This window comes from Labrus mixtus, chromosome 1 (genome assembly GCF_963584025.1).
Source record: "Labrus mixtus chromosome 1, fLabMix1.1, whole genome shotgun sequence".
NCBI lineage: Eukaryota > Metazoa > Chordata > Actinopteri > Labriformes > Labridae > Labrus > Labrus mixtus.
This window is the reverse complement of record NC_083612.1, coordinates 26,965,833-26,988,692: the sequence shown is the minus strand read 5'-3', so window position 1 is coordinate 26,988,692 and position 22,860 is coordinate 26,965,833. Positions and strand designations below refer to the sequence as shown.

Below are 22,860 nucleotides of genomic sequence, written 5' to 3'. Positions count from 1 at the left end.
TCTGAAATTCAGGCACTCTCTTTTTCTTGTACAGGTTTAGTACTATGATTGCAACACATTGAATGCACCAGTCTGCAGCATATACTTCAGACTACAGTATTTTTCTGGCAGTTTGCTCCCTACAATGCACCAGTTAGGGAGCCCTGCTTCAGGCAAAGCATGGCCAGGAGCCAGTGCTCAGGCAGCCTTCAGTGGTCAAATACATTTGGGTTGATTCCCAAACTCAAAGAGTCTTGGCTCTGTTTACTCTGGGTTCTTTTTCATACTCTTCCCCGTCTGGTCTTTTTTTAAAGTTAGTTTTCTCTTTGGACACTCAGATTCTGTATTTCTGCATGTTTCACCATTTAGCAGTAAAAAGGCCAGTTGTAATGGATGGATTGTGAATGTCGCTCTGACATACAGCAGGCACGTTGTTTTTCTGGGCAGGACTTAGATGTGTATGTTGCCATCCTAACTCAGTTTTCTATACAGCATGAGATAATTTGTCCCACACTTGGTCAAAGTCTTTGCACATCTGAAGAGCTGCTGGATGGGTTGCTGTACAATCAATACAATCCCCGGGTTTCATGCTGTCAGCAAACACAGACCACTTTGGATTATGTGTTTTCAGGATGGTGGTGATTTTGAGCTCCCTGAGGTACACTGTTTAGATTTTGCCTGGGGCTGATGTACAATTTTGGTGGAAAGACACAAGGTTGAGGTGGGCCAAGGTCATCCGTGTGTGGAGGCAGGAAGTGTTAGCTTCTGGGAGTCTGGTACATTGAGCCTAAGGAGCCCATTGGAAGATAAATTGTAAAAAGGATTAAACGCGGCACAAGTTATCTAGCATTGCTAACAAGTACAGAAACATCCAACCCTGCTTCTCTAACCATTGATGACTTCCAGATCACCTTTTGGTTAAGGGTACAACAGCCAATATACTGAAAGAGGTCAACAGGCTGAACCACTTCATGAAAACTCTGGTGTGTAGAGGTGGAGGGATTGAAACCACGAATGTTCTTTTAAAGTTCTACCTGTGCTCATGGATCGAAGATTATAATGAGTAGCCTAAAGGTAGAATCAAACTGCTACTGTTTGTTTGTAAAACCATTGTCTTTTTTCACTGCTTTGCTTGTAGTCTCTGTCTTACACACACACACACACACACACACACACACACACACACACACACACACACACACACACACACACACACACACACACAGTTAATAAAGACTTGGTCCTGCACTGCCCTCTATCGTTCATTTCCACCTGATGTTGACAGTGGTTTTGAACAGCTGCATATATCTCACCATGGTTATTTCTCTGCACAGGAAAAAGTCTCTCCTACTTTCATAAATGAGCTCCTTTGTTTAACACAGTTATTTATCAAGATAAGAGAGAGTGGAACAGAGATAATGGAGGGAAATCAGGTCCATGTTTTATAACAGAGCGCAAAATCTGTGACCATGCACCAGTTTTACTAGGCATACATAAAACAAGAGAGCAACCTACATTTCTTTTAGTCGGCCCACAAGCTGACAACTTCCACAGATGTAAGATGATTATTATTGTTTTAGTCATTAATTAGGAGCAGCCAAGTCACTGACAATGACTCAGCTTTATCTTCATTATTTGAACACAGAGACCATATTTGAGTGTCAGATAGAGATGAATTGCTCAGTTTTACCTGGCAGTTAAACACTCTGCTGGTCCATTCATCTTATTTACAGAAACAAAACAGATGGGCTGTGCTTGCAAAGTCCAAACTGCAGTAGATTCTTTGGACATTGTAATCAACAAGCCATATGCTCTATGCTTGTGTTATGAAGGGGAATGTGCCCGATTTGTGATTTCTCAACAACAAAAAAAGTTTGGCTTCATCTTGTTAATGAAAGATAAGCAAAATGTTCTATCAAAGAATTTCCTTTGAGTAGACAGATGGTTGGGATCCATCCAGTAAAACCAACTTTTCTTTTTCATTCAGAGGTCAGAGTCCTGAAACGTCAGAGCTCAACTTCCTGCAGAAGGCTCAGATGTTAGAAACGTATGGGGTGGACCCTCATCCATGCAAGGTGCTCTCTTTACTTTATTTAGACTTATTCATGTTTATGTTTTGGAGCAAATGTGGGAAAAATAAAAGTGCAAGAAAAGAAATTCAGATTCTGCATTAACCAAAAACATTGATTTGTGTACCTGTCAGGACGTATCTGGGAACCCAGCTTTTCTGGCTTTTACTCCTTTTGGATTCACTGTGCTGCAGGGGAACAGGAGGATTCACTTCCTCAAATGGTGAGTACAGATGAGCTGGGAAAAGTGGAAACACTGATAAAAGAGATAACCATAAATCAACTTGCACAAAATGTGTCTACATGTCCATAAAGTGGAAAAGTCTTTGTAGCCAATTGTTGATGACAAAACGGTGATTCCAAAAGTTTCAGATGAACCAGTTCATTTAGAGCTCCTGTGTTTTCAGCTACATATGAATACTGATGATTCTTTATTACCTACAAAAGCTGATAAGTCCATCAGCAACAAGACTGACTATTTTTATATCATTATTTTGAATGCCTGTAACCCCTGCTGCAGGGTAGGTGTCAGACAAAGAGATTGAGTGAGTGACATGTTCATCTAAAAGAAGTCAGGGTGAGACGTTCTGTTAGAAATTCAACTTACGCATGAACAAAATCAGTAGAGCAATATGAGGAACTGCTTTGTCAGCAGAGAGCGCAACATTTAAATCAACCATAGTTACTTAAATGATCTTTTAAAAACAGATATATAAGCCAGCAGTGAGTAAGAATTACTTTTTCATTATTATGCGTCGTCTTTTAATTAGTAGCTTGTAGAACAACTTTTCTTAACACTTTTTATTTTAACAGTGCTTCTGAACATATATTTAAGTTGCCAGAAAAGGAAAGGATAATATCTTAAAACTTTCAATCATCATTCATTTCAGTCCAAACTATTGAATTGCTGTTCCAAACATTTGTTTCATGTTTTTTTAGATTGAGTAGTACCAGGATCAAATTTAATTATTCAATACAGCCTATCATGTACAGATACCCTATCTTTAACAATGCATACAGAGTGTTTTGATAGGATTTAAAAATGTTTATAAATGATCATTGTGAGTGTCACAATAAAACAGACTTGAGAAACTAAATCGTATTGAATATTTTGAGAGTCTGAGCCAAAAGCTCCACGCACCTGAAATCTAAACAAAACAATAACCCTTTATATTTTTCTGTGTGTGCAGTAGGACACAACTTTTTCCTTTATCTGCAAATGTATTTAAATTTTAAGCACTGAAAAAGAAACAATAATAAACCATACAGGAGGATGTTGGTGACCTTTAGTTGACAGCTGAGTCAACTAGCTGTGATGCTGCATAATCACAGAGTCTGACTGGTTTGTTTAGAGTTGTTGCATCATCAATCATATGCAGTTTTAGTTTTTTGACTTTCTTTGACTGGAATCTTTATGGCTCTACTTTTCAACACAGAAATGAAACACTGTTGGTGTTATTAATGTGCCTCCAGCCTCACTGAATATTTAACCACCTTAATCCAATTCTGTCTCTTCTTTTCCCTTCATCTTCCTTTGTGTCCTCTTGTTTCCGTTTTCTTTATTTCACTGTTTCACACTTTGTCTTCTGTTTGTCATCTTTTTCTTCTGTCTCTGTCTGTCCTTTGTGCTGTCCATGTCTACATCTCAGGGACGAGGTGACCAAACTCAAGTTTGAAGCAAAGACATTCCATATATATGCAAATCAGAATGAGGTATGTGTATGCATTATTAATATGTTCCTTCCCTAGTCTTTGGAGCTCAGGAAGTTAAATGAGGTTAGCCTTGTTTTATGCGTGGAGACATTACCACTGTGAAGCTGAGTGAAACTATCTCTTAATAGATAGTAGATGTGAAATGATAGGATTAAAATGTGTGTTAGCTTTGGAATTTAGCAGACAATAGAGCCAAGTCATGGGAGGGGATGTAGCCATGAGCTCAGTTCATGTAAGAGAAAAGACTGCTGGCATTTTATTTTCACATGATGAGCAAGTCATTATGAGGAACCTGGTTAAAATAGGATTTATAGATATAAAGTACGTTAAAGGTACTGAATGTGTTACAGGACAGGAAAATCATACTGACATACTTTGCACCTACACCTGAGGCCTGTAAGCATCTGTGGAAGTGTGGCGTCGAGCATCAGGCATTTTACAAGTAAGTCACAAAATGTGAGACTAAAAACACTCAACATCATGCTAGGTATGTTTATCATTTTAACTGTATTGTGTTCTCCTTCCATTTACTCCTAGGTTGGAAAAGTCGAGTCAAGTCCGTACTGTGTCCAGTAGTAATCTCTTCTTCAAGGGTAGTCGTTTCAGATACAGGTATTCACTCATGTTTATTTGTTGGAAACATACAACAAGTCATGAATATTAATGACTTACATACCGAGAATAGTCTTGGCTAAAAAATGTCATTCATCCTTGAGTGTTTCAGTGCGTATCAACAGTTTTAATTTCTCTGTTTTCTTAGTGGAAAGGTTGCAAAAGAGGTAATGGAACAAAGTGCCAAAATCAAGAGAGACCCCCCTGAGATACACAGGTCAGAATCCCTTCAACCCCTGCCTGCAGCCCTACAATAATATGAAATACGGCTTTTCAAAGTGCATATCATGCATTCATGTTTTAATTTATACATGTGTATATATGTGTTTTTTTTGTGAAGGGCTGGCATGGTGCCAAGTAGGAGCTGTCCATCCATCACTCACGGCCCTCGTTTGACCAGTGTGCCCCGGACCAGGCGGAGAGCTGTGCACATCTCCATCATGGAGGGTAAAAAAACAAAACTCAATTTGATACTTTCTAGAGTGATTGTGGAAGGTCAGGGGTCGAGTCCTCACGCTCTCTGATCATATCACGGCTGAGCAAGTAATCAAAAGACCACCTCTCTCAGTGTGAAGAAGGTCTCTCAGTTTAGTGTTTGTTTTCTACAGAAATATCCAAACAGATGAACTTACACCTTATCCAAAACCCATCATACAACATCCTCGCCTGAATATATTTCTATTTGTGATAAATTATATCATCTATCAAGAAGAGAACTTAACTTTTTTATATATATAATTGTCTGTGTCATGTTTTTTTTTTCATGTTTGTATCTGCAATAGTCACAAAAAAATAATCTATCAACCATATATCTTATACTTATGGCGAACAAATTCAATCTTTATTTGAAGTGTATTATTTAGAGAAGCAAGGGTCCAGCAGATGCAGTTATTTCTTTCGCTAACTTGGTTAGCAGTGTTTATCCATATATATCACAGTAATGTTTCACTTATACTATTATGCAATTTAAAATGAGCAGGCGACTCCTGAACTAGCGGTTCTTCAGGTAGCATCTTCTCAATCACAAGTTATCTAATCTCTAAAGCGTACACAGCTTTACTGTCCATTTTTCCAAATGGGACCATCACTTCCAAACAAACAAGTTATATCACAAAAGAAAAAAAACGAACAACAAACTATACACTGAGACCATGAACATCATGGAACAAAGTGAGTGAAATCTGGAGAGAAGTTGTTTATTTTTCTTATTAGAAAGAAAACAGGCTTGCCCTTTTTTTTAAACCTGGAGTGTAGTTCCACTTCTTAAATTAATCAGGTAGCTAATATGAACAATCCAACACTCCTGAGTGTCAGTCCATCCTCTTTATTTAGTGTGATATCTGTTTACTGTTTGGATGTGGACTCTGTGTATTAGACATCAACCACACTCTCACAGTGAACCCATCAGCCTGTGGCCTCAGACATTATTTTGACATGAGCAAGTCATCCTGTATGTTCATAAAGGGCACTTACTGCCCCCTCCACCCTCCGACAGGCCATTAACCTTTTCTCAATGCTGCCACTGTGAGTAATTTAGCTCTCAAATGACCAGCCTGGCTTATATTGACTAAACTTATTATATAGTCTGTTCCCCATAAAAAAAAAAATCTTTTGTCAAACTAGCCCCCCTTCTTGTCACTGACATGGGGAGCACACTCCGACATTGCACTCCACTGTAGCAACACAAAAACAAACCCCCTGTGTTTTGTCCTGTCGCTCTGTCTGTGCTGGCATTTCCACTGGTAATAATATCTCAGTCTGAAAATAGCTCCCGCTGTCAGGGCCCCGGCATGTGTCACTGCTGACAGCAGGGAAGGACGAGGTGAACTGTGGCACAAGTGGTCCACATTCCTGGGCCTTGTCTTTCACTCTGTGTCTGTCTTGCTCTCTATCTTTTCTGTCTGCCTGCCTGCCAGTATGTGGAGGCTCCTTAGCTAGCTGCTTCATAGCCAGCCACAGTCAGAGACTGAGAGGGACAGCAGGCGACAGAGGAGAGGTCGTTTCAATAAGATATAGACAAGGACAAAAAGGAGGGCAGCAGAAGGGTCCTGGAGCACGGTCAGGAATAGACAAGAGTGTTTCTACTCTCCTTGAATCATGGTGAAGTGTCTGATTCGGATCAAGACCAAGGTGAACGTTCACTTGCGGATGATCAACCACTGTTACAGAGATGTAAACGTACGCGTGCTGTCTCTGGGACCCCGACTCTTGGGCAGAGCTCTGGGGGTCCTACCGCTCTTCCCTGCCCTCTCTGGGGGTTCCTCCACTTCAGGCTCTGGTTCTGGGTCTGGACAGAGCTCCAGGACCCCTTCCAGGCTAGCTGTCCCTCCCCAAGTCTATGGATGCAGCCCACCAGCCAACAGTGCAGGTAAAAAACAACAAAGCTGGTTTTATTTTGAAGGATTTTGGACCGCTGCCTTTGTGTGGTTCCTGATTGCTTTATGGCCATTGAGGTGGGTGATGTTGAAAGGAGCAGTGCAGAAGATCTTGGAATTGGCCCAATTTGAGTTTTTTCTCTGAAGAATAATGAAGTTTATAACACATAAAAATACGGAATTTCAAAATAATAGATTGTTAAAGTTGAATGCAGTGCTATCAAAGTGTAATGTTTTATATCTTCTCTCCAATTAAGTAACAGTTCTTAGAGAGGTTGTTTTAATGCGTCATGTCTAATCCCAGGTTGGAGTTGCCTTTTGAAAGTATTTGCTTTGACAGGAGGACAGGATCAGTTTCTTTAAAAGATCATGGCAGGTTGACCATTTAAAAACAGTTAATTCTATCCATATGGCTTTATTAGAATTGTTAATTTTGGCACATTTTTCAGCAAAAAATTAGGTTGTTACACGCAAATCACATAGGTGCTGGGCCGTGCAAAAACAGCAGACTGAGGAAGAAGAAGAAGAAGAAGACAGTCCTGCACACTTGCTCAAATGCCATAAAAAGTTTGAATTTGTTAAAATCACAATGTTTCGACCAGAGGTCTTCTTTAGGTGACCACACCAATATATATATGGATTTAAACACCAATAGGCTGATAGGCACTAAGATGGCAGGTGTGGTCAAATATTCCAATTGTCCTAGAAGAAACACATCTATAATGTTCACCTTTCAAATATAACACCAGGAAAAGTTCAAGGTAAACATATACATATTAGATATAACATATACATATTCATCCTGTATGGTTTTTGGATGTGTCTTTGATGTTCAGTGTTTCCCCTACCATTATATTAGGGGGCGGCCCGCCCCCCCAACGGCCCCCCCTGAAGGTCAAGTAAAGGCTTTTTGTGCCTTTCTTGTAGGGATAGGATAGTGGATAGAGTCGGAAATCAGGGAAAGAAGTCATTTAAGGATACCTTTCTAAGAGAAAAGGACAGCTGTCATTAAAAGTAACACATGAACACCAAGATTCCTTCAAGTGTTTGTGTCGTCGTGTCGGCTTGTCCCCACCTCCCCAACGCTGTAAACCTAGGGGAAACACTGGATGTTGATGTTTAAAAGTTGATGTCTTTTTGATTAGTATGGTAAATAAGTGTGACAATATATATTTTGTATGTTCATTCTACTTAGCTTATACTTAATATGCACATACCTACAAGATGTATTATCTGTTCTTTTCTTAAACTCTTTTTTTCTAAGCTCTCTTCATATAATGTCGGTCTAAGGAACAACGTTTCATCAGATTCTCCCTCTGAATGTACAACAATACCTCCCAGTTATAAAATATCTTCTTTACCATGTGCTCTCCTCTGCTTTGTGTCTTCAGGTCTGGAGTCGCTTCGAGACAGCGCCCACTCCACACCTGTTCGCTCCGTCTCCCATGGCGAATCCTTCATGTCTTCTCGGGGCCAGCTGGTGGACGGCAGCGAGGCGAGCACATCTGCGGTCATCTCTGACGAGGCCTACTGCCCCTCAGACAGCGTGCTGCCTACACCTGTGGCCGAACACAGGATGGAGATGCCTTCTGCTCGACACCTGAACGGCGCTCCCTCAGGCATTGATGAGGATAAAGAGTCAGAGGCGGGTACATCAAAGGGGGGGCAGGGGACTGAGTTCACCTCGGGTAGGAGAGCGCTGCGTAAGGGGAGGAGCAAGCCGTCGTCATCGAGCGACGTGGAGGAGCTGAACAAGTTCATCCTGAGCGTGTTGCGTCTGTTCCTGGTCACCATCGGACTGCTGTTTGCCCTGCTGCTCCTCCTTATCATGCTCACAGAGTCAGACCTGGATATTGCCTTCCTGAGAGACATCCGCAAGACGCCTGAATTCCAGCAGTTCCACTTTGAATACTTCTGCCCTCTGCGGCGCTGGTTCGCCTGTAAGTTACGGTGGATGGGAGGTTTTCTAATCAGCAATTGAGGCAGAGATGTAGAACCTGTAAGAAACTTCACAGTCCTCCACTGATGGAGATGGGACACAACAAAGACAGACAGCTGGGAGAGAGGTCTGGGAAAAATCTGATTCTCCCAGGATGAATCTCCTGTCACAAGCCACGTTCTGTCCCCTGAAGAACCTTGTGTAATATTTTTCACCATTACTGCGAGGAGAGATATCACATTTTACTTTGGAAATTTTATTTTTACACAAAATCACAATAACAGGGTGTTGTTCAAACACTGAAAGGGAAAGGAAAGTCAAACTGACTTCACTGATTTAACCACATATAATAGTTGCCTTTATTTTTGTATTGATTTATATGTTTGTCATAGGGCAGAAGGACCTGAAGAGTTTGGGTGTGTGTTGTTGTGTGACCTGAGTGTTTGAGTAAAGTTTAGAGCAAACTAGATGAGGGCCATTCTAGCTCATCTTGTTTTTCATACTTCAAAGTCAACCACCATGTTCATTTCAGCACAGTGTTATTATGGCCGCTGCTATGAGATTGAAAACGGCTGTTTGAGTTAAGCTAGTATGTTGGGGTCAGAGGAAGTGTGAAATGTAAAAATCGAGCAGCCCTTACTGAATGTAGATCAGCCTTGAGTCAAATGCTTTTCCACAGAACTAGCTTCCTTTAATCAATATTTGGTATATTTGGCAATAAGACTCCAGACTTTCTTAACTTATCCTGATGGGGCACACAGTCCAGAAATTCTTTAATCAACCAAATGCTCAAAATGAGTCGCTGTATCTATTTGACATAGGGGTGATATCGGTGCTGCTGCCGAGTTAGACTGAAGCATTATTTTTCTAAGAAGTGTGACCTAATTTGTGATCAGACGTCCATTAACAATGTGCTCATGTCACCATGTCTGTCCTCTATCTAGAGCACCAATAAGGCTTCATCGTCCAATGACTTTAAATTAAGGATGCAATATAAGGATTTAAGTAAGTACTGAAGGTGTTAAGTTTACTGACTTTATAAAATAGGAGCCAAGTAATGCTAATAGCTACAATCAGCATCTGTGTAAGGAAAATGTTGTCACTTTGCTGTAGTTACTTTGACAGTAGTTATAAAGGGGAGGGGACTATGTGAGCTAGTGCTGTAGTGATAGTGAGGTGTTTGGTTAGATCTTTGACTCCTGCACTCTTCAGAAGGGGTTCATCTCAATGTGCAATACTGTTCATATTAAAGAGCAAAGATCTTTTTTTATTAAGGGTATGTGACATTGTTTTACCTTTGAAAAGTGCAGAGTTTTGTGTTATTTCCCACAGTGTACGGTTAAGAGAGCTTCATTTTATGCTAAGTGAAGGTAATATACCTTTGTTTAACCCTGCTGTCTTTAGATTATTGCAAACCTTGAATATGTTTCGTCCCTGTTCCCATTTTTGTACAAACTGATGACTCATTAACACTTGGAGATTTCCTCACAGTGACTTTTAGTGCCCTTGAACATTCTGTTTTTACAGTGGACATACCGTGAGATAAGTCGTGTTTACGTCCTACTGCGATCTGCTTCATTACACCTACCAAAGAATCCTCTGTTGTCTCAGATGGAAACTGTAGATCAAGTCAGCTGTCCCTCTCCAGCCTTATAATTAAGTATACTTATTATTTAACCTGCAGTGTGTCTTTACATGCCAAGAGCAATCAACAGCTTTACTGTTCAAGTCCGCTCGTGACTACTGGTCCTTCTCACAAGCCTACAAGTAGCTGATTAGAGAGAGAGCATATACTGTGTCAGTGGTAGTTGTAGGCTGATCTATAATTCAATTGGCTGTGTGAGACGACTGTATGAGGATGAGTGATTAGCTGTGGAGTTTAGGATGAGCAGCCTGAAGGCATTCTGGAAAGTTACTTTAACAATATTACATTTTATCTTGAATAAGTTGATCTCTCAGAGCACTTTGAGAATCCCTGTACAATTGAATATCTTGGCTTAAAGTTTTTTTTGTAATGTTTTGATCTTTTTAGATTCAGTAACTCTCATACATTGCAGATGGTTGTCAGATTTGAATCAGAACTTTGCTATAACACAGATGGGTCTGTAGGTGAAAGAGGATCATGTATGAAAAAAAAGCCCAGCAGACGCAGATTTACCCTCTCCTTCCTACTATTTGAACAAATACATATTGAAAACAATTAACTTATTTGAGCAATAAATATTACAGGTAATGAATGAATTTGAATAACTATAAAGTACAAACTGTTTCTAGATAATGTATTTTGAATCCCTTCAGCAGGTCAAACTGTGTAGATGCATGTGTCAAAGGAGTGGTGCCTAGGAGGGTCAAAGATACTCCTCTGAAGTATCTCTAGTGAAAATACTTTTATGTTTGAATCCTGTTTGGTTATTTCCTAATCATGGACTGCTTTTCTTGACTACGTTTATAGAAATGGAGTAGATGCATATTTTTTGTGAAAGTTTGTGTTAATGAAATGAACACATGCAACAGAAGAGACATTTTCACTGGACTCTGGAGCGGCTTCACACAAAGACGGTTTGTATTTTTATCCTTTTTAAAAAAAAAAAAGCAGAAGTAGCAAACCCAACTACCTGACTCGTTCTTTTTGCAATGCAGCTCGACATCTTTTGTTTTTACTGCTAGAATCTGTTTCAGTTCCCTTAAACCTGCACAGTGATAAAGAGTGATTACAGCTCTATGGACAGGCAACTCTAGTTCTCACTGGAGGTGCCAGTCTAGTTTAACTGAATCGTGTAAACAGGGAGAAGGCTCAGATGTGCTCTGACTGTAAAGCTGACTTCCTGTACCGTGGACCTTGACATGGAGATGTGTCTGTAAGCATGTGTTCTGCATTTACCTTCAAACAAGACTGCTTATTTCCAATCACTGACTGAAGACTGGTGTAATCTATTTACAAATAAATATGATCTTTTCTTTACATCTGGCAGCTACTGTGGCTATAGGTTCAATCTTAAATCCACAGATCAAACAGGAACAGGAAACTGTACAACCAATATCAGTTCTTTATCATGTTTTTCATGTGTCTCTGATGCTTCTCCTCCACACACACACACACACTATTTGTTACCATGCTGCCATCTTATGGTAACAACGGAACAACCGCTGATAACATGAAGTGCAATCATACTCAGTATTTGGTATAAAAATGTTTATATATTTATTGTTTTTGCTTCAGGAGCTCCAAATAAACCAAAAAAACCAAAAAAACATGGACATTATTTTACAACAGGCGCTCGTCACACTTTGTCCTTTCAACAGAAATAACAGAACCAGTGAATAGGATTGCAATGGTTCTGTAAGACAATTGGAATGTAAGAAATTGATAATACAGGAAAAGAAGCAACATCTAAAACATATTTCAGGCCTAACAGTAAGTCATCTTCTACATTCAGTGCGACTCCAGTGTTTTCAAACCTTTTTTCTGTATAATATATATTTCTCAAGAGTTGACAATTCTAAGTCAACATTGACCAAAAGTGGTTTTAAAAATGAAAAATCTTTATGATTTCATAGTGTGAAGCCAAATCAAACTTCTACACACGTTAAATAAACACAAAGATCACTAGAACCTTATCAAAAACCTTGTCTCAGATTGTTGAACATCAGGATGGCTCTATTTAAACTTAGTAGCCCTGCCTGTTATTTTAAAAGTAGAATGAAACAATGAACCTGAACAAGTTATTGTTAAACAAGAGAACAAAGAAAAAAGGGGAAAATGTTACATTTAAAGAATTCTGAGGCTGACAGACTTCACTGCAGGATGCACCACGGCTCACTGCTCCATGTTATGACTCTATCCAGTGTAGGGATAGATGTGCATTGTGTTGTGAATACTAAGGTAGAAAATGTTTAGAATTTATTCAGATACAGAGTTATCTTTTACTTTGAATATTTAAATTTGTATGTGCAACGTCCCTAGGAACATCTAGTGTCCAGTGGTCACATAAGCTGCTCTTCCTTACTTGTTCTTCCTGTCCAGCTGAAGTTAAACAGGGGTCTCACTCGTACACATTTTGGTCTCTCTCTCAGTCAGAGAAGACATGCAGGCGTCCTGACGCGTTGCCGCCCAGTAGGGCATTCCTTGTTGGGTGAAAAGCAACGACAGACAGCACTGTGTTAAGGTTCTCATCATCAATGAAGGAGTGCTGGGGCTGGCCGCTTTCATGGAACACCTGCACCCTCCGAGGCCTCTCCATGCTCCCCACCACAAAGCAGTCTTCCTGTTTGGGGTCCCACACTGCTGATAGTTTAGTCAGCCATCGGCCTGTATGCATGTTGTGTCTGAAAAGGCAGATTTGTATTTGTATGTTTTATCCGATTTTTCCAGCACAGAAAGAAGGAAAAAAATAGGGCAGAGTAAAACAGAAATATGTACCTGATAGATGACAACAAGGGAGATTTGGTGGTCATCGCAGAAGTGTCATATATTCTGTCAAAGGAGTTCAGGATAGGCATTGAGTTTAGATTTGACAATACTCGCCTGTAAGTTCAACAAAGTTATATAAAGTGCTGAGCTGGCTTTACCTTATGTTGTTATCCATACAGGAGGTGAGAACTCTGTTTCCTGTACAAGGGGAGAAATAAGCACTGGATATGCTCAAAGAGTGGCCATTCAGCTGCGAGACAGACGGGCTGTTTGTCTTCTTCAAGCATCTGCTGTCATAAATACTCACTACCCTGCAGGCAAGATCCAAACAGAAATGTTGTACTAAATGACCCATAAAAGAAGAACTGTTTTAGATCAATCCAAGGAAATGAAACTGTTATTGACATACTTGTTTTCTGCCACAGCAAAGTACTGCTTCTGTAACGGGTGGACACTGACACAGCGTAGGGCTTTGGGGTCCAATGAGTGAAGGGACTCGTGTGAGTTTCTGCAGAGAAATTAAATACAAGCTTGTTTATAAAATGTTCAGACATGATGGAAGCAGGTGAAAAACATATCATAGAATATTCACCGTCAACAATAAAACATTACCCTGGGGTTCGTCTATCCACGATGGCAACTTCTCCAAACCAGCTGCCAACCACTAGTGTGGAACAGTCATGTGACATGAAGTCAAACGTCTTCAGACCATCACCAATGTCATACACCTAAAACAATGTCCACGTAGATAAACAGGTGAAGATGGAGACTTAGAATTTTTAACAATGTGAATTTTAAAAGAATTACATTTTTAATGGAGTAAAGGTTATCTCACATCATCGAAGCAGGCCTTCTCTACATCCATGCAGCGCAGTGATCCGTCATAACTGAGGCTGAGCAGGTGGGTGGGATGAGCCGCTGAGAATGCCATACAGACCACTGGACGAGTGTGAGGCTCAAAGAGCAGCACACCATCACTGCCCCATTCACCACCCTGAATGAACAGATACACGTTAAGTATGATATGACACTTGTTTTCTTGAAGGGCACTAATGTATGACAGTTTGACAATTTGCTTCCAGAAATACCAGAGAAAGTTAGACAGTAAATGAATGAAGAACATCAATGTGTACTTTGCTTATGAGTCCAAAAAATAGTGATGGACCAATCTAGTTCTAAAACATTAGCCTATAACAATTGGTGAGAAAATCAACGGCAGCCTTGTCCGTTTTTGTATACTAATGTGTGAAAAGAGGAATCTTCCAGATTTATATAATACTTCATTTGTGTTGCCTATTGCTTGTTTTGAAGCTCTGTGCTCTAACCTCAAGTGGTCAAATAACCCTCTGTAAAACAGAGAAAAGAAAACTCACAAGCTTCCAGAGTCCCACTTTGCCCCACTTGTCTCCTGTAGCCATTAGAAGGCTGCTTGAGCAGGGGTGGAAGGCAGCAGAGAAGATGCGATCCTTCACCACTTTAGCAACTTTCTCCTCAGATATCCTCATGCTCTTCAGAGCTGAGCGGTACCTGCGTGAAGACACGAGTGTAGTTTAAACCAACCGCTTCATGGACTTTTGGAACCGTTTGCAAAAACCTTAAAATGAATGCAGTGATTAAAGACTTCAGAGATGGAGTATTATTTCATAGCAAGTTAAGCAATGAGTAAAATGTAGAATAAAATCTTACTCTTTCAGGGCAAGCTGCGGCTTTTTTTCTTGTGCTGAATCCTATGAAGAGAGAAGGCCATTTTCAAATGTACGAACTGATTATGAAGAAGTCGTATTAAACAACAATTACTACTTTAAAAAGGAAAGGTTGCTAACATGAAGCCAGTTTTTGAATTGACTATATTTCACTTAATTTTTGTGGAAGGCATACCAATCAAAATCGATTAAGAGTTGAATGAAGGCAGTTTTGGGTAAAGTAAATTCTTCAGGAATAAAAAAAAAAATGGCAGGATGTAATGGACTATTACAACAAAAGAAAAATTACAATAACCAAGGAAGTTTGCTCCCACCTCTGAGCAGAGCTGAATAAGGTGTGACGGCAGCTTGCTTCCCTCCTCCATGTTGATGGGATCCATGGGCAGAGGGCCAGGAGGCTTCTTTAGAGGAGTAGACTATAAAACAAGTAAATAACTAAAGTGAGTAACAACAGCAAAGAATAACAAAGAAAAACAGTGACACATGTTGAAGAGACAGAAAGACATTTAATGATGATTGCTGTATATTTTATAGTTGGTTAAATGTATCCACCTCTTCATAGATCAGCATCCCCCTGGGTTCAGGGGGGAGGGTCAGGACCTCTGCCTCTTTATTTTGGAGACGGAGGGATTTCCGAGCTGGCAGCACTTCCTTCACAGTAGTCTGAGACCTGCCAAAACCAACACTGAACATGACACTGACTTCTAGAGCAAATCTCTGAGTTTTTTAGAGTGTTTTTTGTTCATGAAAATGACCAACGATCAGAAATCCAAAAGATATCCACTCTGAGTTGTGTGACATCGGAAAAAGGAAACCCTCATGATTGAAAAGATGTAAGAAGGCCTAATATGTTGAATTGAAAAGACTGCCAATAATACCTTACGAGACCCCTCTGTGATGGCTTTGGTCGTGATAACTGCTTCAACTCCTCAGTTGCCTTTGATGACAGAAAAAACTATTTTTTAAATTCCCATTACCTCATGCAATTTACAATGCAGGGACAAAAAACACTAATACAAAGTTAACTTCAACTAAGAATTTTCACAAAATAAAAGTAAACTAAACTAACAAACCAGCTTGTTTTAATAAACTAATTAAAACTAAAATTAAAAAAGTATTAACAAAATAGAAATATAAACTAGAGAAAAATCCCAAACAATTATTGTTAACAAGGATTTCAATTTGCAATTTGACATTACATATATACAATCTAAGTTACCAGCATATTGACAGTGACATAATGACAAAGTTAACATTTTTTACTCTTATCTTTTGCTTTGCTTGTTTGGACACATACTACCTAATGACCAAGTGTAGCTGAATCCCTGTGAGAAGAGTGAACAATGTGATTGTCTTACTACCTGGAACAAGTTGATAGAGGACAGAAATGCTTGGTTATGTCTGATGTTCTCCAGGCGCTCCAGTTCATATTCTGAAAGTTCTCTGAGTCCACCCTGTGTTACACAATGACACGATGATACTCACTTTTTTGATACACATTGAAGACTTTTTTTTTGCAAAGATCGTCAATCGTTTGATAGTTTCGATACTTACAGATGTGTGCTCCACATCACCATTTTCAATATCACCCTCTTCCTTCTTAGTGTCTTTTCGGTTTTTCTGGCTGTTCTTGACATCGTGTGTTTTGGTTCTCTATTAAAAAAAAATGGAAACATGTGTTACTCACTGTTAGTTTCTATGAGGTGCTTCTTACCTTCTCATCTCTGGATGTTTGAGCTGGACTGTTACAAAGTTTCTAAGTTTCTATGAGGTGCTTCTTACCTTCTCATCTCTGGATGTTTGAGCTGGGCTGTTTTCAGGAGAGTATTTGAGACGTTTCGGTGCCAGGACGGTCCGAGAGGATCTTCGAACTGTTTCTTCCTCAGGGGTCAACTCCTGTCAGGTGTGCATAATTAACTAACACTTTAATAAATGTTGAATTACACAAGTGCTGAAGACGTTTGGCGACACATATCCTACTCACAAATTCAAAGCCTACTAACCTCCCCTTGAATCATGCTCGTTAACATTGGTTTTAAAATATTATTCAATGACTTTAGCTACTATACTAGTGCAAGTTATCCAGCCTCTAGTTTACAGTATTCAGACGAGAGTTTAGGCGAATATCGGAAACTGAAAAGTTTCAACTCACAAGTAGCTCTTGTGAAGGAAGAGCCTCTTCCTTCACAACAGCTCGGCGTTTTGCTCGTCTGGTCGTCATATCGTCCACTTATCAGAAGGTTTTATGTATTTCTTCAAGAAACCTGCACGAAATGATAACGGCAGACTTCACACAGTGACTGACGATAAATGAAAGCTTTGAAGTCAATTGGCGCCACATATTGGAATTGTTTTGTAAGTAGCCCCGCCCCTCTTTGTTGCGAAACAGATTTCTATCAGCTCATTGGTTGGATTTATTATGTCGTCAGAATAAAAGGCGGTTCTCTGCTGAAAACAGCCAGTTAGCGCCTTACAATTTGACTGACACCTCATCTCTCTACACCAGTCTGGGAAAATGTCGCCATCCTTTGGTAGAAATGGGTTACATCAGTGGTAGGAATCTGAAGTCAATATTTTTTACTATACATATAAGCCCAAAAATAATAACATTCATATGATGAAGTAGACTATAAGGTTATCCTTTTTAATTCATCATAAAAACATGGAAATGCACAATGATTGACATCTGGGCCAACTTCTTGATGAGCCCTCAGAGCAAGACTATCTTATTAATTAACTTATTTCACTTTTTTTGAATTTGAGCAGGTCACAGAATATCACTCTGTAGTCAACAAAGTTGCAATTGAAAACAACTTATTTTCTCTCCTGACTTTATCTCACAGGGCCAGAAGAGGAAACTAATGGAAAAACATGTTTATGAACCACGGCTGATCTGCCATAACAAGATCTTACGGCTAGGTGTAACACCAGGCAATTTCTCACAATAACTTGTTTATAAGCTGACTACTTCCATTTTTTTCCAGTAACTGTCTAAACTGCTTCATAACACCCACAATATGAACTACAAAATAAAAACTGATGAATGAAAACAGAAAAAAACTTCCAAGCCAAAGTTATTTCAATACAAAAACAAATGCACTTCATTGTAATGGTGATGGTGACACAGATTTATTTTAACTATTTGAAGACACTGTACATAAAAATACATCAAATTACCCAGTAAAGGCATCATGTTTGAAAGGATAATAATGTTGCATCTGAGTAGCTCTGAGCTTCTTTCATGTGTGATCGTGATATTGTAAAACAAACGTTTTTGAAAAGGGTTTTTAAAAATACATCATACAACGTATTGAATGTAAAATACACATATGTGATTGTTTACAGTACTTTATACATTTGTTTCTCCTTCCATCTCTCTTTTTTTTTATTCCTCATTAAGTGAGAACATTTAAAAATATTGTACATTATGTTGGGAAACCAAACTTTCCCTTGAAACAGTGAACATTAAAGTAAAAACGTTCCCTAACTGTCACTCAATTGATGATGTCGCTGGATGATATTTTCATCAGTCCTGCTTACTTACTCCATAAACTAAACGAGAGGGTAGGACGCACACGTAGCCAGTCCACACATGTTTTCTCCTCGCTTGATCAAAAAATATCTGTCAGAAAGAGAAAAAGAGGTGCCCATGATCCTTCAACAACTGTAACAAAGCATCACACTGAAATGCACATGCTGGCACAGACTATATTTACCCGTCCGTTCCCCAGGCTGTGCCCCAAGAGTTCTTCACAATCCAATACAGCATGCCATCCTTTTCAGCTCCGTAACCCACAGCTAGGACTGCATGATTCACCTTGTCTGCGGTTTTCTCACACTGCAAGCTAAAGAGAAAACAGCCGTGCTTTTGGATCAATAGGATGTCATTTGGAGAGTGAGTGGGCAGCTATCCATGCATTTGTAAAGATGTGCTGTGTCACCTTTTATAACGATAATTATAGGACTGTTCAAAGACACAGAGAAACAGGAAATATTTTTAAAAAAATTGAATTTAAGATCTAAAACTTCAAAAGCTGCCCTCATAGTCTCCATTGTCCCAAAGCATTACATATGGCTTAAATGTTATTCTCAGGTAATAAAAGCAAACAGTGTAACAATAAATACCCCTAACTTTAGCTGTGTAACAAATGAGCAAACTTATGAATAGCTGCTTTATTTAAAGGTGGAAGCTGAGAACTTTCATACTGATCATCACTCTAATCTGAAACCAACACTGACACAAATAAAATAATAATAATGGTCTAACAAATTAAAAAAAAAAAAAAAGGTACAGAGGTAAAAACGCATTCTCATAATACTTCAGATTTCAGAGGAGGTTGAAATCTGAAATATACATTGTGCTATAAAGAAGAGGTAATACGATTTCTGTCATTAGAGTTTTTATTAGGAGGCATTTTAGTACAATAATCCTCATCCATGCATAAATAACTTCTGTGCATGATGGATTAATGGACAAACTTTCATTTTTGTATTACATTGTACATTGTAATAACAATGTGCTTGCTGTCCTTTCTCACCAGGATTTGTACGTGAACGGTAGTATTAACACAAGGGTTTTGTATTGTGAAGGATGTCCTTAGCTCACCTGGAGTAAACACCTTCTTTGTAGTGCATAAAATCAGATGTGACATCAAAGGCAAAGGACACAGGGTTGAGCCAGGCCACAGCGTCAACCATGGCTTTCTCATCATTCTGTGGGGACACAAACGTAGAGATCTTCATACAAATCAATTCCAAAAATAATACCTGCTACTAAAGTTTCTGTATTTCAAGAACAAGGTTAGCCACCCAGAATATCAGAATGTAAGTAAAAGTTGTCCAATGGAGACGTATAGTTACATTCAGTAATATAATTCAAAGAAACTTAATTTCTTATATCAAAATTACTGATTGTTGTCGTAGTGTATGGACTTAATTTTCTACACAGTTATATCCTCCCTTGTGCTCTACAGTGCATCTGATAGGTGTTCGCATGAGTGCATTGATATGTGTGTGGTTCTGTAACCTGCAGTCCTGCATTAAGACGAGCTCTGTGTCCGCCTATACATTATCCTTATGTAGTTACAAACACAACACTTGTCTCTTACATTTGTAAAATGTGTTCATGTCCTTTGTTTAACATCAGTTGTAACAAAGATAAAAATCCTTTTGATACCAAATTGATTCAAAAACATGCACCAGAAACTCAGGTTGATATGTGCAGCTGTAGTTATAAGACACATATCTAATAATTAATAATAGATTTCTGTTCTCAAATCGCCATCTCCCTGTGTGAGACCGTCAATCCTCACATAGGCTTTGTCATTTTTTATATATTGAATTAATTCCAGGCTTTAATGTTGACCCTAAGCACGCAGTCCTTACACCGTGGTTAAGTTCACTTGCATACAAATATGTAAGCACTTGTTTACTCACAGTGGTTATGTTGACAACATCCCTGACAAAAGCAGCAGCATGTGCAGGCTTAAAATCGCAGGTTTCTTCCTATGAGAGGATGGACAAAATGAATTCATTGATAAAGTGTTTAACATTAAAATATTTATGAGGCATTGAGCTAGACAAGTCATACATGGCCTTTGTAAGGATAGTCCTCCTCTGACATAAGACCCTTGTTGTATTTGATGTACTCAAACGCCTGGCTGGGGAGCCCACTGGAACAAATTAGTGTTTTAACAAGTTGAAGACTCACACACTAGTATATACAAAAACATATGATGTGATGTGATGTAGCTATAATGATATGAACTAACAACGTATGATAATAAATTCATGATTCTTACCCCATGCATCCATAGTTCTTAAAGGCACGGGCACAGTCGATCAGCTGCTGCTCTGACTGACGGAGAAGGGAAAATGCATTAAGCTTAAAAAAGAAAAATCATAATAAAACTTCAAACCCAAAATGTGTGTGCGGTGTATAACTAAGCAGGCTTCACACTAATCTCACCAGAGGTATTAGCTTCCCAGTAGCGATAGCATTTACAGACTCCAAACAACCAGTCGTAGAGAAGGTCCAACAGCTTCCACAGTGACCCTACAAATACAGAAACACAACATAGCTCAAACACAACCGTCCATTCACTGATGTTTAAGAGGAACTCTATTGATTTCACACACAAAGCTCAATTACTTGTGAAAGTTGTATCAAGTCACCGACCAGTGTCTCTGACAGAGATTTTATTTGTTGATGATAGAATACTGTATGTAGGTAGGGTACTTTTTTATTAATACTCCCTCTCTAACAAGCGCACTATTATCTGAGGACTCAGTGTAACTTAGAATTAACACTCCTATAATAGAATACAGCATAACATTTAAAAGAGGGGACATTTTCTGCTGTGTTTGTTTCCTCAGTGTAGCTTATTAACTCTCAAATAAGTCAAGACACATCAAGAAGTTTGATCAATGTTGCCACTGCACTTTTACATTATTTGATTGAACTTTTTCAGAGTTGTTTTAACAGGACACAATTTGTTCCTGCCCTGCATAATAATGCCATTAGGATGAAATACAAGGTCCTTGTCATATTACGTCTCCCTCTAGAAGTAGGCAGTTCAGCAGCACTACATTCAAATACCTGGTTCTTCACAGGAGCCACGACGTTCCCTCTCTTCCTCCAGTCTTTAGACGAGGGGTTCGGACGAGTCCTGCTGACATGTTGCCCTTTAGTAGCTGAGCAGTTCTAGAGGAGACGTAAATCAAAGGATTGTAAAGGGAGTGTAACCTCTGCATCAAATGTGCTGTATTACAAAACATGTCATACCTGAGGCTGTGTCAGGAGGTACCATTTCCTGAATTCCTCAAATGACATGTCTGAGAACTGATTGAGTCCCACTAGAAAGGACAGATTCAAACCTTTGTGAGAAAGTGCATGTATGTAGTAACCGTATAAAATGTACAGTTTGAAAGTGAAGAACTGTACTCTACTTGTAAAGGAGTGATTCCCTGCATTATGATGATCAATGAACTTCTTATTTTCTGTGAATACTTGGAGTCGGTGGTAAAACTCCTCTTTGTCATAAACTTTGTTGTGCTGCAAGTCGAAAAGAGCAGAATTTGTTTAAGTTAAGAAATATCCTTTTAATATGTTTAAAATCACATAATAGAACTGTAAGGAGTTAATGTTCAGTCACTTTGTTTTCACTGTACCTGTAACATCCACTGACTGAAATGATGTTCCTCTGGTAGGCAAAAATGAAGCAATCAGTTAGAAGAAGAGCAGCCTGATAATGTCCATTTCAAACTCTCAGTTTTAGCTCTACAGTCCTCTATATGTGGAAATGTAATTTACTCCCTTTATCAAATACACACGTGAGGTCCTTGTGCTTCATACGTCCTGTAACCTGTGTTCACTGCAATTCAGGGCTAAAGTGTCATTTTCACCTTCCCTAATGTAGGCCTATCTGACAGGAATAAACTTGCACTCTACTTTACATAACTTCAATTTTTGATGGGCTACAAGTGCGTATGGTATATAAATGCCCAACAATAAAAACAATTTAGAGAAGCCAAACATGGCCATGCAAATGTATCAGTAACAACCCAACTTTGAGGATGGGTATACACTTGTTCTTCAGCGGAAGTGTAATGTTTAATTTTAGGATTGATACTTATTATTTTAAAGCAAAGGACTGAAAAGGCAAGATATTTAAGGTTGGGAAAAATATATATTTTAAAGTTAGCTAAGTACTGGCCTATTTGTGTTGAAGCTCCATGAGTAACGGAGTCAACACTTACAATGTCTTTAAACTCGTTTCAACCAGACATAACTGTAAAGACAGCAGTGACTAACTTTTAGCATTAACTTTCGAAATAAAGGCCACTTACCTTCGAGTAAAATGAATGGTGTTAAATGAACAAAAGTAAAAACAGTGGTGATAAACCACACAACACCGAGCGCCATGCTAAGACTCTTAAAGCTGTGACAGCGTCACATGACTCGGCTCCTTTAAGTCGGCTAATTAATACGTAACACCCACTTCTTCTGAACCCCCTTTGATCTCTCCTTCCCCCCGCGCAGCTACAAATACAAAATTGA

The 22,860-nt window shown here is 39.1% G+C and overlaps 3 protein-coding genes across 3 annotated transcripts in view; 1 reads left to right on the top strand and 2 right to left on the bottom strand.

The window, feature by feature from the left end:
* Positions 1–11,722, top strand: part of frmd5b (FERM domain containing 5b) — a 73,769-nt gene extending 62,047 nt beyond the window's left edge. Inside the window, exons 7-14 of the mRNA XM_061040569.1 lie at positions 1,967–2,054; positions 2,183–2,271; positions 3,698–3,761; positions 4,112–4,203; positions 4,299–4,373; positions 4,522–4,590; positions 4,714–4,820; positions 8,140–11,722. Coding sequence (XP_060896552.1) covers positions 1,967–2,054; positions 2,183–2,271; positions 3,698–3,761; positions 4,112–4,203; positions 4,299–4,373; positions 4,522–4,590; positions 4,714–4,820; positions 8,140–8,729 — 1,174 coding nt within the window. The 3' untranslated portion in view covers positions 8,730–11,722. The remainder of the gene's footprint in view (positions 1–1,966; positions 2,055–2,182; positions 2,272–3,697; positions 3,762–4,111; positions 4,204–4,298; positions 4,374–4,521; positions 4,591–4,713; positions 4,821–8,139) is intronic.
* A 143-nt stretch (positions 11,723–11,865) lies between these two features.
* On the bottom strand, positions 11,866–17,163 carry wdr76 (WD repeat domain 76). The gene is made up of 15 exons (XM_061040577.1): positions 16,954–17,163; positions 16,584–16,697; positions 16,356–16,454; positions 16,163–16,255; positions 15,680–15,738; positions 15,354–15,471; positions 15,116–15,217; positions 14,785–14,825; positions 14,472–14,625; positions 13,934–14,092; positions 13,711–13,826; positions 13,508–13,606; positions 13,257–13,409; positions 13,108–13,161; positions 11,866–13,013 (listed from the first exon to the last, which is right to left on the bottom strand). The coding sequence occupies exons 1-15, from the start codon at positions 17,020–17,022 to the stop codon at positions 12,758–12,760; spliced, it is 1,686 nt and encodes a 561-aa protein (XP_060896560.1). The 5' UTR covers positions 17,023–17,163; the 3' UTR covers positions 11,866–12,757.
* A 748-nt stretch (positions 17,164–17,911) lies between these two features.
* On the bottom strand, positions 17,912–22,789 carry LOC132975774 (pro-cathepsin H-like). The gene is made up of 12 exons (XM_061040556.1): positions 22,650–22,789; positions 21,972–22,003; positions 21,750–21,855; positions 21,586–21,656; positions 21,400–21,504; positions 20,770–20,856; positions 20,603–20,658; positions 20,392–20,473; positions 20,238–20,306; positions 19,408–19,514; positions 18,518–18,646; positions 17,912–18,423 (listed from the first exon to the last, which is right to left on the bottom strand). The coding sequence occupies exons 1-12, from the start codon at positions 22,723–22,725 to the stop codon at positions 18,354–18,356; spliced, it is 990 nt and encodes a 329-aa protein (XP_060896539.1). The 5' UTR covers positions 22,726–22,789; the 3' UTR covers positions 17,912–18,353.
* Positions 22,790–22,860: the final 71 nt, after the last annotated feature.

What these genes read in the sequence shown, in the direction of transcription:
- wdr76 (XM_061040577.1), bottom strand. Translation starts at nt 17,022, where the DNA reads ATGACGACCAGACGAGCAAAACGCCGAGCTGTTGTGAAGGAAGAGGCT. An exon ending in CCGCAGCTTGCCCTGAAAGA is followed by an intron (nt 14,626 to 14,784) that starts GTAAGATTTTAT and finishes GTCTTCACGCAG; the next exon opens with GTACCGCTCAGCTCTGAAGA. An exon ending in CCCTTGTTGTCATCTATCAG is followed by an intron (nt 13,014 to 13,107) that starts GTACATATTTCT and finishes CTGCCTTTTCAG; the next exon opens with ACACAACATGCATACAGGCC.
- LOC132975774 (XM_061040556.1), bottom strand. Translation starts at nt 22,725, where the DNA reads ATGGCGCTCGGTGTTGTGTGGTTTATCACCACTGTTTTTACTTTTGTT. An exon ending in TCAGTCAGTGGATGTTACAG is followed by an intron (nt 21,856 to 21,971) that starts GTACAGTGAAAA and finishes TTCGACTTGCAG; the next exon opens with CACAACAAAGTTTATGACAA. An exon ending in ACCTCCTGACACAGCCTCAG is followed by an intron (nt 21,505 to 21,585) that starts GTATGACATGTT and finishes CGTCTCCTCTAG; the next exon opens with AACTGCTCAGCTACTAAAGG.